The following is a 14,916-nucleotide window of genomic DNA, read 5'->3' on the forward strand; positions in this document are numbered from 1 at the left end:
ATGTGTGCAGGAGGTGTCTCCAGCTTCCATTGCTCGAGCTCCGTGTTTCGGAGCTGCAGCAGCGGGTGCAGTCAATAAGGTGCATCCGCAACGCAGAGAACTACGTGGATAGCACGTTTCAGGAGGTCGGTATCCCGCAGCTTAAAGGTGTGCAGGTGGAGGGGACGTGGGTGACCACCAGACATAATAAGTGTTCCAGGCAGGTAGCGCAGGAGGCCTCCCGTGAGTCCCTCTCGTTTTCAAGCCAATATTCAATTCTGAGTATCGGTAAGGAGGATGGGGCCTCTGGGGATTGCAGCCAGAGCCAATTCCAAGGCACCACGGCTGGCCCAGCAGCACAGCAAGGAGGGCAGAACAACAAAAGATCCCTCGTGATAGCGGATTCTATAGTTACAGGAACAGACAGGCGATTCTGCGGGCGTAGACATGACTCCCGAATGTTTATCTTCCTCCCTCGTTCCAGGGTAAAGGATGTCACAGAGCGGATGCAGGTCACCCTGGTGGGAAAGGAGTCGGGGGTGGGGGGGGGTAAGCAGCTCGAGGTCATGGTCCATATAGGGTGAGTGATGAGGTCTTACAGGGAGAATTTATGGAGCTTGGAAAACAATTAAAGTGTAGGAAATCAAAAGTAGTAATCTCTGGGTTAATACCGGTGCACCTGCCAAAGAGTAAGAATAGAAGGAGAGAGACGATGAGCACGTGGATGGAAAATTGGTGTAGAAGGGAGGGCTTTAAATTCTTGAGGCATTCGGACCGCTTGTGGGGAGATGGGACCTGTATAAATCGTACATGTTGACCCTCAACAGCGCCGGGACCAATATCCTCGCGGGGAGTTTTGTTAGTGCAGTTGGGGAGAGTTTGAACGAGCTTGATGGGAGGGAACCTGAGAACGAATACAAAAGAGATGTAAGTAAAGCAGAAGTTGGATAGCACGAATCTCGAAAGCGCATCTTTAAGACAGAGGAAACATGGCTTAGTACGTAACAAGCAAGGATGTCTTCCTGTGCTGAATGGTGCATATTTACTGCAAGGAGTATAGCGAATAAGGCGGATGAGCTAACAGCACATGTAGACTCTTGGGAGTGTGACCTTATAGCGATTACATAAACTTGGCTGAAAGAGGGGCAGGTTTGGCAGATCAATATCTCTGGCTGACAGATTTTTAGGCAAGAGAGAGAGGGGGGCAAAACGGGGGTCGGTGTTACAGTACTGATTAGATAATCACTTACAGCGGTGAGAAGGGATGATATGTTTGACGGATCATCAACTGAGGCCAGATGGGTCGAATTGGAAAAAAGAAATCGTCGATCACACAGCTGGGAGTGTATTGTAGACATCCAGAGAATGGGAGGGAAATAGAAGGAGCAAATATGTAGACAAATTGCTGTGAAGTCTAAAAATCATAGAGTAGTAATAGTAGGGCACTTTAATTATACGAATATTGATTGTGACAAATTTAGTTTGAAAGCTATAGAGGCTGACAATTTCTTGAAATGCTTTCAAAAGAACGATTTTAGTCAGTATTTAGCAAGCCCAACGCGAGAGCGGGCGGTCTTAGATTTTTTTGGGGAAACAAACTGGGCAGTTTGAAGTGTTATTCGTGGGGGAATAATTGGGTGACTGTTACCAAAATTCAGTGAGATTCAAGTTGGTTATGGATAACGACAAGAATAGGCCTGCAATAACATTTCTGAATTGCGGAAAAGTTAATTTTGCTAATTTAAGGAGTGATTTTGCCAGAGTGGACTGGAAATAGCTAATTGTGGGTAAATCGGCTTCGAACCAATGTGAGGCATTCTACAAGGAGATCTGGAAGGTAGAAGCCAAACGTATGCCCTTAAATGAAATGTTGGAAAAATAATTCTAGAGCGTCCTGGATGTCTAGGGAATTATAGGTGAGGATTAAGAAAAAATTGGACGCATATGTCACATATCAATGGCTTAATATTTTAGAATTTGTACAGAAATATAGAAAGTTAAGAGGCGAAATTAAAAACGATATTACGAAAGCTAAGAGTGAGTATGAGACTTTCTTGACCATTAAAATCAAGGAAAACCCTAAGATGTTCGATAACAATAAAGAGTAAGAGGGTAACTAAGGAAAGCGTAGGGCCCATTAGAAATCATGAGGGTAATTTTATGTCGAGACGGAAGATGTTTGCAGGGTTCTTAAAGAAAACTTTGCATCTGTTTTCACAAAGTAAAGAGGTAATGCAGATACTGCTATCGAGGAGGATTGTCATATTCTGGATGAAATAAATATGGTGAGAGAGGAAGTGTTGAGGAGTTTAGTAGCTTTGAAAGTAGATAATTCCCAAGGCCCGGATGAAATGCATCACATGCTGTTGATCCAAGTAAAATATGCAATAGCAGAGGCCTTGACCTTAATTTTCTAGTCATATTTGGATATGGGCATGGGCCGGAGGATCGGAGGACTGCTAACATAGAAACATAGAAACATAGAAAATAGGTGCAGGAGCAGGCCATTCAGCCCTTCTAGCCTGCACCGCCATTCAACGAGTTCATGGCTGAACATGAAACTGCAGTACCCACTTCCTGCTTTCACGCCATACCCCTTGATCCCCCGAGTACTAAGGACTTCATCTAACTCCCTTTTGAATATATTTAGTGAATTGGCCTCAACTACTTCCTGTGGTAGAGAATTCCACAGGTTCACCACTCTCTGGGTGAAGAAGTTTCTCCTTATCTCGGTCCTAAATGGCTTACCCCTTATCCTTATACTGTGACCCCTGGTTCTGGACTTCCCCAACATTGGGAACATTCTTCCTGTATCCAACCTGTCCAAACCCGTCAGAATTTTAAACGTTTCTATGAGGTCCCCTCTCACTCTTCTGAACTCCAGTGAACACAAGCCCAGTTGATTCAGTCTTTCTTGATAGGTCAGTCCCACCATCCCGGGAATCAGTCTGGTGAATCTTCGCTGCACTCCCTCAACAGCAAGAATGTCCTTCCTCAAGTTAGGAGACCAAAACTGTACACAATACTCCAGGTGTGGCCTCACCAAGGCCCTGTACAACTGTAGCAACACCTCCCTGCCCCTGTACTCAAATCCCCTCGCTATGAAGGCCAACATGCCATTTGCTTTCTTAACCGCCTGCTGTACCTGCATGCCAACCTTCAATGACTGATGTACCATGACACCCAGGTCTCGTTGCACCTTCCCTTTTCCTAATCTGTCACCATTCAGATAATAGTCTGTCTCTCTGTTTTTACCACCAAAGTGGATAACCTCACATTTATCCACATTATACTTCATCTGCCACGCATTTGCCCACTCACCTAACCTATCCAAGTCACTCTGTAGCCTCATAGCATCCTCCTCGCAGCTCACACTGCCACCCAACTTAGTGTCATCCGCAAATTTGGAGATACTACATTTAATCCCTTCGTCTAAATCATTAATGTATAATGTAAACAGCTGGGGCCCCAGCACAGAACCCTGCGGTACCCCACTAGTCACTGCCTGCCATTCCGAAAAGTACCCATTTACTCCTACTCTTTGCTTCCTGTCTGACAACCAGTTCTCAATCCACGTCAGCACACTACCCCCAATCCCATGTGCTTTAACTTTGCACATTAATCTCCTGTGTGGGACCTTGTCGAAAGCCTTCTGAAAGTCCAAATATACCACATCAACTGGTACTCCTTTGTCCACTTTTTTGGAAACATCCTCAAAAAATTCCAGAAGATTTGTCAAGCATGATCTCCCTTTTACAAATCCATGCTGACTTGGACCTATCATGTCACCATTTTCCAAATGCGCTGCTATGACGTCCTTAATAATTGATTCCATCATTTTACCCACTACTGAGGTCAGGCTGACCGGCCTATAATTCCCTGCTTTCTCTCTCCCTCCTTTTTTAAAAAGTGGGGTTACATTGGCTACCCTCCACTCGATAGGAACTGATCCAGATTCAATGGAATGTTGGAAAATGACTGTCAATGCATCCGCTATTTCCAAGGCCACCTCCTTAAGTACTCTGGGATGCAGTCCATCAGGCCCTGGGGATTTATCGGCCTTCAATCCCATCAATTTCCCCAACACAATTTCCCGACTAATAAAGATTTCCCTCAGTTCCTCCTCTTTAATAGACCCTCTGACCACTTTTATATCCGGAAGGTTGTTTGTGTCCTCCTTAGTGAATACTGAACCAAAGTACTTGTTCAATTGGTCTGCCATTTCTTTGTTCCCCGTTATGACTTCCCCTGATTCTGACTGCAGGGGACCTACGTTTGTCTTTACTAACCTCTTTCTCTTTACATACCTATAGAAACTTTTGCAATCCGCCTTAATGTTCCCTGCAAGCTTCTTCTCGTACTCCATTTTCCCTGCCCTAATCAAACCCTTTGTCCTCCTCTGCTGAGTTCTAAATTTCTCCCAGTCCTCAGGTTCGCTGCTATTTCTGGCCAATTTGTATGCCACTTCCTTGGCTTTAATACTATCCCTGATTTCCCTAGATAGCCACGGTTGAGCCACCTTCCCTTTTTTATTTTTACGCCAGACAGGAATATACAATTGTTGTAATTCATCCATGCGTTCTCTAAATGTCTGCCATTGCCCATCCACAGTCAACCCCTTAAGTATCATTAGCCAATCTATCTTAGCCAATTCATGCCTCATACCTTCAAAGTTACCCTTCTTTATGTTCTGGACCATGGTCTCTGAATTAACTGTTTCATTCTCCATCCTAATGCAGAATTCCACCATATTATGGTCACTCTTCCCCAAGGGGCCTCGCACAATGAGATTGCTAATTAATCCTCTCTCATTACACAACACCCAGTCTAAGATGGCCTCCCCCCTAGTTGGTTCCTCGACATATTGGTCTAGAAAACCATCCCTTATGCATTCCAGGAAATCCTCCTCCACCGTATTGCTTCCAGTTTGGCTAGCCCAATCTATGTGCATATTAAAGTCACCCATTATAACTGCTGCACCTTTATTGCATGCACTCCTAATTTCCTGTTTGATGCCCTCCCCAACATCACTACTACTGTTTGGAGGTCTGTACACAACTCCCACTAACGATTTTTGCCCTTTAGTGTTCTGCAGCTCCACCCATATAGATTCCACATCATCCAAGCTAATGTCTTTCCTAACTATTGCATTAATCTCCTCTTTAACCAGTAATGCTACCCCACCTCCTTTTCCTTTTATTCTATCCTTCCTGAATGTTGAATACCCCTGGATGTTGAGTTCCCAGCCCTGATCATCCTGGAGCCACGTCTCCGTAATCCCAATCACATCATATTTGTTAACATCTATTTGCACAATTAATTCATCCACTTTATTGCGGATACTCCTTGCATTAAGACACAAAGCCTTCAGGCTTGTTTTTTTAACACCCTTTGTCCTTTTAGAATTTTGCTGTACAGTGGCCCTTTTTGTTCTTTGCCTTGGGTTTCTCTGCCCTCCACTTTTCCTCATCTCCTTTCTGTCTTTTGCTTTTGCCTCCTTTTTGTCTCCCTCTGTCTCCCTGTATAGGTTCCCATCCCTATATAACGTAGTACCCTAGTTTAAGAAGGAACAAAGAAATATGAAGAGCAATTACAGGCCTGTCAGCCTAAACTCAGTTGTCGGAAAAGTATTGGAAAAAATCCTAAAAAAACAGGATATGTCTGCATTTGAATAGGCAAGGATTAATAATGCACAGTCAACAAGGATTGTTATGGGAAGATCAGGTTTGAATAACCTAATTTAATTTTTTGAGCAAGTAACCAAGAGGGTCGATTAGGGTAGTGTTTCCAATGTAGTGTATATGGAATTTAGCTAAGTTTTTGATAAGGACCCACATGGTAAACTGGCGATGAAGGTTATAGCTCATGGGATCCAGGGTAAAGTGACAATTTGAATCTAGAATTGGCTTGGAGGTAGGAATCAAAGAATAATTGTTGATGAATGTTTTTGTGAGTGGGAGGATGTTTCCAGTGGGGTCGTACAGGGCTCAGTAATGTGTGCCTTGCTTTTTGTGGTATATACCAACGATTTATATTTGATTAAACGGAGTATGATTGAGACGTTTGCAGACGATTCTAAAATTGGCTGTGTTGTTGACAATGAAGAAGAAATCATGGGCTGCATTAGGATATGAATCTAATGGTCAGTTGCGCAAAGCAGTGGCAACTGGAATTCATTCCAGAGAACTGTGAGGTGATGCAATTCGGGAGGGCATTTTAGTCCCACCCATTTTTAATTAAGGGCACATGATTGACCTGAGCCTTCTGGATCTCCACCTTCAATGCCTCCCAGTGTTCCGACATAGATTTACCCAGAAATATCCGTTTCCAGTTCTCTGTGGCCAAGTCACCCCTTAACTTAGCAAAAATATATTTTTCCCCAATTTGGAACATTTATTGCAGGCCTATCCTTGATCTTATCCATAACAAACTTAAATCTGTCTGAATTATGGTCACTGGCAACCATGCGCTCTCCCACTAATACACCTTCAACCTGCCCAGATTCATTTCCCAAAACAAAATCCAAAACCGCCCCCTCTCGTGTTGTGCTTGTTACATACTAGCTAAAAAAAAGTTATCTTGAATGCATTTTAAGAATTCCACACCCTCGATACCTTTCACACTATATTTGTCCAAATCAATATTTGGATAATAAAATACCCTACGATTATTACCCTATGTTTTTTACACTTCACTGCAATTTGCCTACATTACCTGCTCCTCTATTCCACTCCCACTGTCTGGGGGCCTATAATATAAGCCCGACATTGTGATCACCCATTTAAATGTTTCAATTCGAATCATATGGCCTCATTTGATGGTCCCTCTAAAATATCATCGCTCCTCACAGCTGCAATAGTTTCTTTAATCAGTACCGCGTTGCCCCCTCCTCCTCCTTTTACTAACTTTTCATTTCAGATATATTTAATTGAATTTGCTGCCATGGTGGGATTTGAAATCAAGGCTCTGGAACATTACTCCGGGGCTCTGGGTTACTAGTCCAGTAACATAACCACTATGGTGGACCGGGGAAATGTGCTGCATAAATGTGGTGCAAAAAGGGAGTTAGATGAAGTCCTTACTACTCGGGGGATCAAGGGGTATGTCAAGAAAGCAGGAAAGGGGTACTGAAGTTTCATGTTCAGCCATGAAATCATTGAATGGCGGTGCAGGCTAGAAGGGCTGAATGGCCTACTCCTAGACCTATTTTCTATGTTTCTATGATTCTAAAATGTGTTGCATTGAAATGGGTTAAGTGAAGCTGCTTGTTCAGTGACTGCAATCAATGTCAGTCTGCACGATTTAACTGAAGCTGTTTGTTCAGTGACTGCAATTAATGGTATTCTCCATAGATCCTAATGTATCTGTGATTGGTTTCCCTCTTCTATTTAAAAGGAATTCCTTTCAAAGTATTATCGCAGAGTATCAGTTAGAGTTTCACCGACGGCACTAACAGGGATCAGAACACGGCTCCACAGAGAGGCAGCCAGAATCTGCATTCTGGTAAATTGGAATATTACAACAATGGATTGGAATCTGACAACAGTGAATTGGAATGTTCCAACAATGGACAGGAGTTTCATCTGGGAGTTTGATATTCTTTATGAACATTATAATAGAATTCCATTACGCATACGGATTGAATTGGCACTTCGCGCTTTTAAATACATTTACTATCCGTTGCTTGCTGTTGTTGGTGTTCCGGGTAAGTCTCTCTCGATCCAGTTTTTAACTCGGCAAACCATGGCTAACTGTATATCTGTTCTTGTAATTTACTTTGTCATCTCGGTTGAATTTGCTGTCCGTGGTAAGATTCTAAATCCAACAATTAGATCTGTAAATCACGTTTCACTGTATTATTCTGCTTGCCAGTTAAGTCGCTGGTCCTTATCACAAACTCAGTTTTCTGTCTATAGATGTATTCCCTCTCAGTGAGCAATATCTGATGCTGATTATGACGGATCACAAACTGTGCCTTATCTTTGGCCCGGAGCTGAGTTCCGACCTCACATCCTCTGAATTAACAATCCTGCCAACTACTTCCTCCATAATTTCGTCTGCTCTCTGCACCATATCAGGCTTTGTGCTGCATAAACACTCATCCATTTATTTGTTTTATCTCGACTCATCTATTCGAGAAGTCATACAAAACTCTGCTGTCCACATCATATCTCGCACCAAGTACCTTTCCACAATCATTGCCATGATCACTGCTAAACATTTGCTCCTGATCCTGCAATCTCTCAGTTTTAATATTTCCATATTTAAGATTTAACTTCAGTCTTGTTGGCCTTCATAGCGAGGGGATTTGAATAGAGGGGCAGGGAGGTGTTGCTACAGTTGTACAGGGCCTTGGTGAGGCCACACCTGGAGTATTGTGTACAGTTTTGGTCTCCTAACTTGAGGAAGGACATTCTTGCTATTGAGGGAGTGCAGCGAAGGTTCACCAGACTGATTCCCGGGATGGTGGGACTGACCTATCAAGAAAGATTGGATCAACTGGGCTTGTATTCACTGGAGTTCAGAAGAATGAGAGGGGATCTCATAGAAACGTTTAAAATTCTGACGGGTTTAGACAGGTTAGATGCAGAAAGAATGTTCCCAATGTTGGGGAAGTCCAGAACCAGGGGTCACAGTCTGAGGATAAGGGGTAAGCCATTTAGGACCGAGATGAGGAGAAACTTCTTCACCCAGAGAGTGGTGAACCTGTGGAATTCTCTACCACAGAAAGTAGTTGAGGCCAATTCACTAAATATATTCAAAAGGGAGTTAGATGAAGTCCTTACTACTCGGGGGATCAAGGGTTATGGCGAGAAAGCAGGAAGGGGGTACTGAAGTTTCATGTTCAGCCATGAACTCATTGAATGGCGGTGCAGGCTAGAAGGGCTGAATGGCCTACTCCTGCACCTATTTTCTATGTTTCTATGTTTCTATGTTTCTTAGGAGTTTTTGTGGGGATTTCAGGAGAAATGTTGATTCGCGCAGTGTGGGATAGGGGTCTGGAACTCACTGCCTAAAGGTTGGTAGAAGCAGAGAATCTCACCACATTTAAAAAGTACTTGGATGTGCGGTTTTTTTGTGATGTAACCTACAAGGCAATGGAACAAGAACTGGAAAGTGGGATTAGATTGGGTACCTCTTTGTCAGCTAGCCCGGACACGATGGGCCGAATGGCATTCATCTGCACTGTAAATTTCAATGATTCTATCATCAAATCCCACCATTGCCTCACCCCTCGAGTTAGTCCCATTTCACACTGCTGTGGAAGTCCCTGGTAATCTCTATCCAGCGATTAAATCTGTAAATATTGCTTATATGTGTTTCTCTCCTCGTCCTTCGCTATCCTATTCACTCTTCCGTTGGCTATTAATTTTGAATGTGAAACATTTTACCAATATTTTAATTTTCTATATTCAACTCAGGCAAAAAAATTGGTCGAGAAATTTTATAAAACGAACGTCAGTATTCTCTCTCTCTCCTGAACGTTTGTAACAGTGAAATGAATGTTGCCTTGGTTTGTTAGATCTTAGACGTGATGGATTAAGATCATCGACCTGAAACGTAACTGTGTTACTCTCTCCATGGGTGCTGCCTGACCTGCTGGGTATTTCCATCATTTGCTTTATCCATTTCACGTTTCCAACATCCACAATATTTTGCTGCTGTTTTCACCTAATGCTCATTATGGTTACTGACACCCACATTCATCTAATTAAAATATGTTACTGACACACACTCTCACTTAATCTCCGGTAATGTTACTGACACACACTGTCACCGAATGTCCACTATGGTTATTGACACACACTGGCACCTATCATTTGGTACGGTTAATGACACACATTGTCACCTAATGTCCAGTATGTTTATTGACACAAAATGTCACCTATATTCGGTATGGTTAATGACACACAGTATTCGAATGCTAGATATGGTTATTAACACCCACTCTCACCTATTGCTCGGTACGGTTAATGACATACAGTCACCTAATGTCCAGTATGGTTACTAACACACACAGTTAATTAATGTTCGGTATGTTTATTGACACTCAGTCACCTAAGGTTCGGTATGGTTGCTGGCACATTTTCACCTAATGCCCTTTATAGTTGCTGAAACACAGTCACCGAATGCATGGTATGGTTACTGTCCCATACACAGTAACCTAATGCTCGGTATGGTTACTGGCACACACACAGTCACCTAATGTTCGGTATGGTTACTGACACATCGCACATAATGCTAGGTGTGGTTACGGACATACACTATGGCACCTAATGGTCGGTATGGTTACTGAAATAAAGTCACTGGAACAAATGCTGGCAGATCATCATTAATGTTTGAAAAGTTTAGTCATCTTTCAGTTCCAGTCAGTGTCTCCTTTGCAAACCTGTGCAGTTCTGCATTCGTGGCACTGCTTCCGATGGTCAGAATAGGATCACAAGGATAATTTACAGTCTCACAAAATGTTCATTTAGACAGATCTCTCTTGCCTTATTCCAAATCTTTGTCATGAATTTACACGTGGATGCCATGTCTGTCTGGCACAGGTCTCTATCGCCTCCTGCTATATTTCAGGATAAATAATCACAGCTAATTTAACCGAAGTTTTGAGAATATGAAAGTCTATAAAAATTTTCTCGTCTAATTTTCTGTGGACAAGTGAAAACCAGCAAGTGAGAAAGTGCATGGACAAATCTCTTCTATTTTTGTTAATATCTTTTACTAACTCTATCGCTGACTCTTTGCCTGAGGGATAACTCGCCTGGTCTCGATACTAATACATGCATTTTGTCGGGCATTACCTGGTCAAAGATAACTATTTCTCTTATTTCGGTGCTTATTTTTTGGAAATTTATTTGGCATATCTTCCTTTCAATAAGCGACAATTGCAGTATTTCAACAACAATGCAAAAAACTAACTATTTAACACATTCTCTCAGACCTTTTTATTTGTAACTACATGCATACGTATTCACTATCTTACCATTGTCATATTATATCCGTACATTTGAAATACAATTGCCAGTAATCATTGCATGACGAGGGAAATAGTTTTGCAGTTTGTTGTTGCATTCATTTCTCTTCTAAATATAATGGATACTCTAACCAAGCAGGAAACCAGCGCAATTTCCAACTTCCTAATCCAGGGGCACAGAAGCGAATTACACTGCTCCAAATGCTGACTGACGCCGGGACACGATGGTTTCATGAGAGGTTCTGGTCCTTTTTGTCCTGGTACCTGGTACGGCGCTTTCGTCTGCAGGGATAAAGGTAGTTCTATCATTTGACATCCCATTGATCAAACATCTATTTATTTCCATTTCATTTATTGTTTCCACGATAAATTATTGATAATTCTTAAAGTAGACACTGTATTAAGCCCCAGGAAAAATAATTAGACAATTTCATCCAATGTTGTAGAAACATAGAAACATAGAAAAACAAAGCGTAGAATTAGGCCATTTCGTCCCATCGTGTGCACGCCAGCCGAAAAAGAGCCACACGGCTCTCGGTCAGCAGCCCTGAAGGTTATATCTAAACATATGAACAATTAACCATGGTGGAAAGGTAAAGAGCAGCCAGGCTAACCAGTCTTCCGCATACAACTGCGACAGACATTCCATCGAAATATTCTACACTCTAACCCAGCCCGAACCATCTGATCTCTTGGGAGGCGCAGAAAACCAATAAAAACCCAGGCGAACTGAGGAAAAGGAATCTAGGAAAATTCGTCTCCCAATCATGCAGGCGATCTAAACTAGTCCAGGAGATCACCATGGCCGTATTCGATTTGCAGCAGTACTTACCATCGTATCTGCGTCAGCCAACAGCAGGTTATATATTATATTCCCACTTAAGAGCACTAGGTCCTAATCCTGCAGTTTATGCCACTTTAAATTCCAACCACGCACATTTTAAATGTGGTGATGGTTTTTGCATCGACCACCTTTTCCAGTCAGTTCAGTCCAGTAACGCAGAACCCTCTGCGTGAAGAAACCCCCCTTCAAATCCCCCCTAAACCTTCCAACAACCACCTAAAACTGCTCCTAATTGACCCCTCCACAAATGGAAATTGGCCTTTGCTATCCACTTCATCCAGACCCCTCAAAATGTTGCACACCGCAGTGAGGTCTCCTCGCAAACTCCTCTGTTCCAATGAGAACAGACGCAGGCTATCCAATCTTTCCTCACAGCTACGATTCTCAATTCAAGGCATCATCTGCACCCTCTCTATTGCAATCCTATAAGACGGCACCTAGAACTGCAATCAGTATACCAGCTGTGGCCTAATCAGAGTATTATACAATGTAAGCTTAACATCCCAGCTCTTGTATTCGATGCCTCGCCCAATAAAGCAAGAATTCTATATGCTTTCTCCACCAGCTTTTCCACCTTGCCTGATATTTTCAGCGATCTGTGTGCAAACACTCCAAGGTCCCTCTGCTCATCAACACTATTAAGTCCTCCCAAAATGCATTAGCTTAAACTTCTCCGAAAGAAATTCCATTTTACCACTTCACTGCCCACCAGTCCGGTATATTGATATTCTCTTGCAGTCCATGACTTTCCTTTTAAATCGCAATCACACAGACAATTTTAGTATCATGTGCAAACTTACTAATCATGCTCCCTATATTCAAATGTGGATCAGTGATATCTACCACGAAAGCAAGAGATCCATACTGAGCTCTATGGCACACCAGTGGAAACATCCTTCATGTCACAAAAAGATCCATCAACCATTACATTTTGCTTCCTATCTCTAATCCAAATTTTGATTCATGTATTCACTTTGCCCTGGATACCCGGAACCCATGGGCATTAACATTCATGACCAGTCTAACATGTGGGACGTTAACAAAAGCATGACCTACCTTTAACAAATCTGTGCTGACTGCCCCTAATTAATCCTTGCCTTTCCAAATGTAGTTGTATCCAATAATTTTCCCATCTCTGAGATTGGCTGACAGCCCTGTAATCATTTGGCCTATCTATTTTTCCCTTCTAAAACAACGGTAGCACATTAGCAGTCCGCCACTAATCCGGCACCAGGCACAAATCCAAAGATGACGGGAAAATAATGGTCAAGGCCTCTGTTATTTCGTCTTTTACTTCGCTCAACAGACTTGGATGGAATTCATCCGGGCCTGGGGAATTATCTACTATCAAAGCAGCTAAACCCCTTAAAACCTCATCTCTCATTATGTTTACTTCATCCAGAATTTCACACTCCTCGTTGATAGCTGTATCTGTATTTTCCCGTTCCTTTCTGAAAATAGATGCAACGAATTGAAAAAGAACCATTCCAACATTTTCTTCCTCCACACATAGATTCCACTCATGGTCTGTATTATGCACTACCCTTTCTTTAGTTATACTTTTGTTCTCAATATATTTATGGAACATCTTTGCGGTTTCCTTAATTTTATTGCCAAAAAATGTACATTTCGATAATGATTTGCACTTTTCACCCCAAATTCCATTAAACTGTTGCTCTTGCTCACAGCTGAGGTATACTTTCTCTGTTTATTTCCCTTCCTCACAGTGAACGTAGTAACGATTGTGATCCTGTCTCGGGGAAAGTGCGGTGTCTCTCAATGTGTCACTCGCTACCTAGTGGCCATGGCAGCTGCGGATCTACTGGTCATTATCCTCGACCTGATATTGAGGCACATTCCGATTGTTTATCGGCGATATTTATATTTCCTGTTCTCCCTCCCCGTGTGTAATGTCCACGCTGTCCTGGTTTATGCAGCCACAAACTGTTCTGTCTGGTTCACTGTCACTTTCACCTTTGACCGATTTGTGGCGATTTGCTGCCAGAAGCTGAAGACTAAATATTGCAGCGGGAAAACGGCGGCTGTGGTTCTGGGAACAGTGACTGTGATGAGTTGCTTAATTGATATTTTCTGGTATTTTATGCTGTCAGATGCATATCAGCAATTTAATAACCCCTGGTTTTGTCGTATACAAAGCAGAGTAATGATTTCGACGGTCTGGGGAACAATCGAGTTCCTGCATTACATCCTCACCCCGTGTGTCCCATTTGTGATCATAGTGCTGCTCAATGCTCTCACCGTCAGACACATTTTAGTGTCCAGCAGAGCCCGCAGGAGACTCCGGAGTCCCAGCAATGTGGAGAGTCCCAGAGACCCAGAGATGGAGAGCCGCAGGAAATCCATCATTTTACTGCTTCTTATCTCGGGGAATTTCATCCTGTTATGGTCGGTATATATGGTGCATTCTCTGTGGGGCGCATTGCGCTGGTTCGATGCTTGGCAGATATTTCTCCCGTCTTATGTGAGGGAATTTGGATTCATGCTGCAGCTGCTGAGCTGCTGCACAAACACCGTTATTTATTGCGTGACACAAACTAAGTTCAGAGAGCAGTTGAAGAATGTGGGGAAATATCCCTTAACTTTGTTTGTAAAATTCATTAAAAGATGAGAAGCAGCGGAGACTTTGCTGCCTCCGACTCCCTGCGTCCTGATATTGTGATCGAGATGCTCTCACTGCGTGGAACCAGTGATCTGGCTGAATATTAACACGTTCACTCACAAACTGTGAACACTGGGCACGCTGTGAGGGACCCATGATCGGGGTCAACATTAATATGCTCACTCACACACTGTCTACAATGCGCTCTGCGTGAGCATTCAGTGATCTGGGCGAATAGTAACATCGTCACTCACTGCTTGTCTCCACTCGGCTCTCGCTGATGGGCCAGTGATCCGGGTGAAGGATCACACGCTCACACACTCACACACTCTCTAGACTGGGCTCCCTGTGCGGGGTACGACTCTCTCTCATGCCTTTCTGGAAAGGCACCTCTGCCCTGCACAAACATGGACGGCCGTTACATGCTTCCTGAGTCAGTGCAACTTCTGTCCGCACGAATACTGGCAGCATCTCCAATAAAGGCTTTGTAGACCT

The 14,916-nt window shown here is 43.0% G+C and overlaps 1 protein-coding gene across 1 annotated transcript; it reads left to right on the plus strand.

Annotated features, from left to right (window-relative positions):
• The first annotated feature begins 789 nt into the window (after window positions 1–789).
• LOC139255989 (probable G-protein coupled receptor 139) lies at window positions 790–14,430 on the plus strand. Its single transcript, XM_070874074.1, has 3 exons — window positions 790–906; window positions 7,375–7,684; window positions 13,529–14,430. The coding sequence occupies exons 1-3, from the start codon at window positions 790–792 to the stop codon at window positions 14,428–14,430; spliced, it is 1,329 nt and encodes a 442-aa protein (XP_070730175.1).
• The last annotated feature ends 486 nt before the right edge of the window (window positions 14,431–14,916 follow it).

The sequence above is a fragment of the Pristiophorus japonicus genome, unplaced genomic scaffold (genome assembly GCF_044704955.1).
Source record: "Pristiophorus japonicus isolate sPriJap1 unplaced genomic scaffold, sPriJap1.hap1 HAP1_SCAFFOLD_668, whole genome shotgun sequence".
NCBI lineage: Eukaryota > Metazoa > Chordata > Chondrichthyes > Pristiophoridae > Pristiophorus > Pristiophorus japonicus.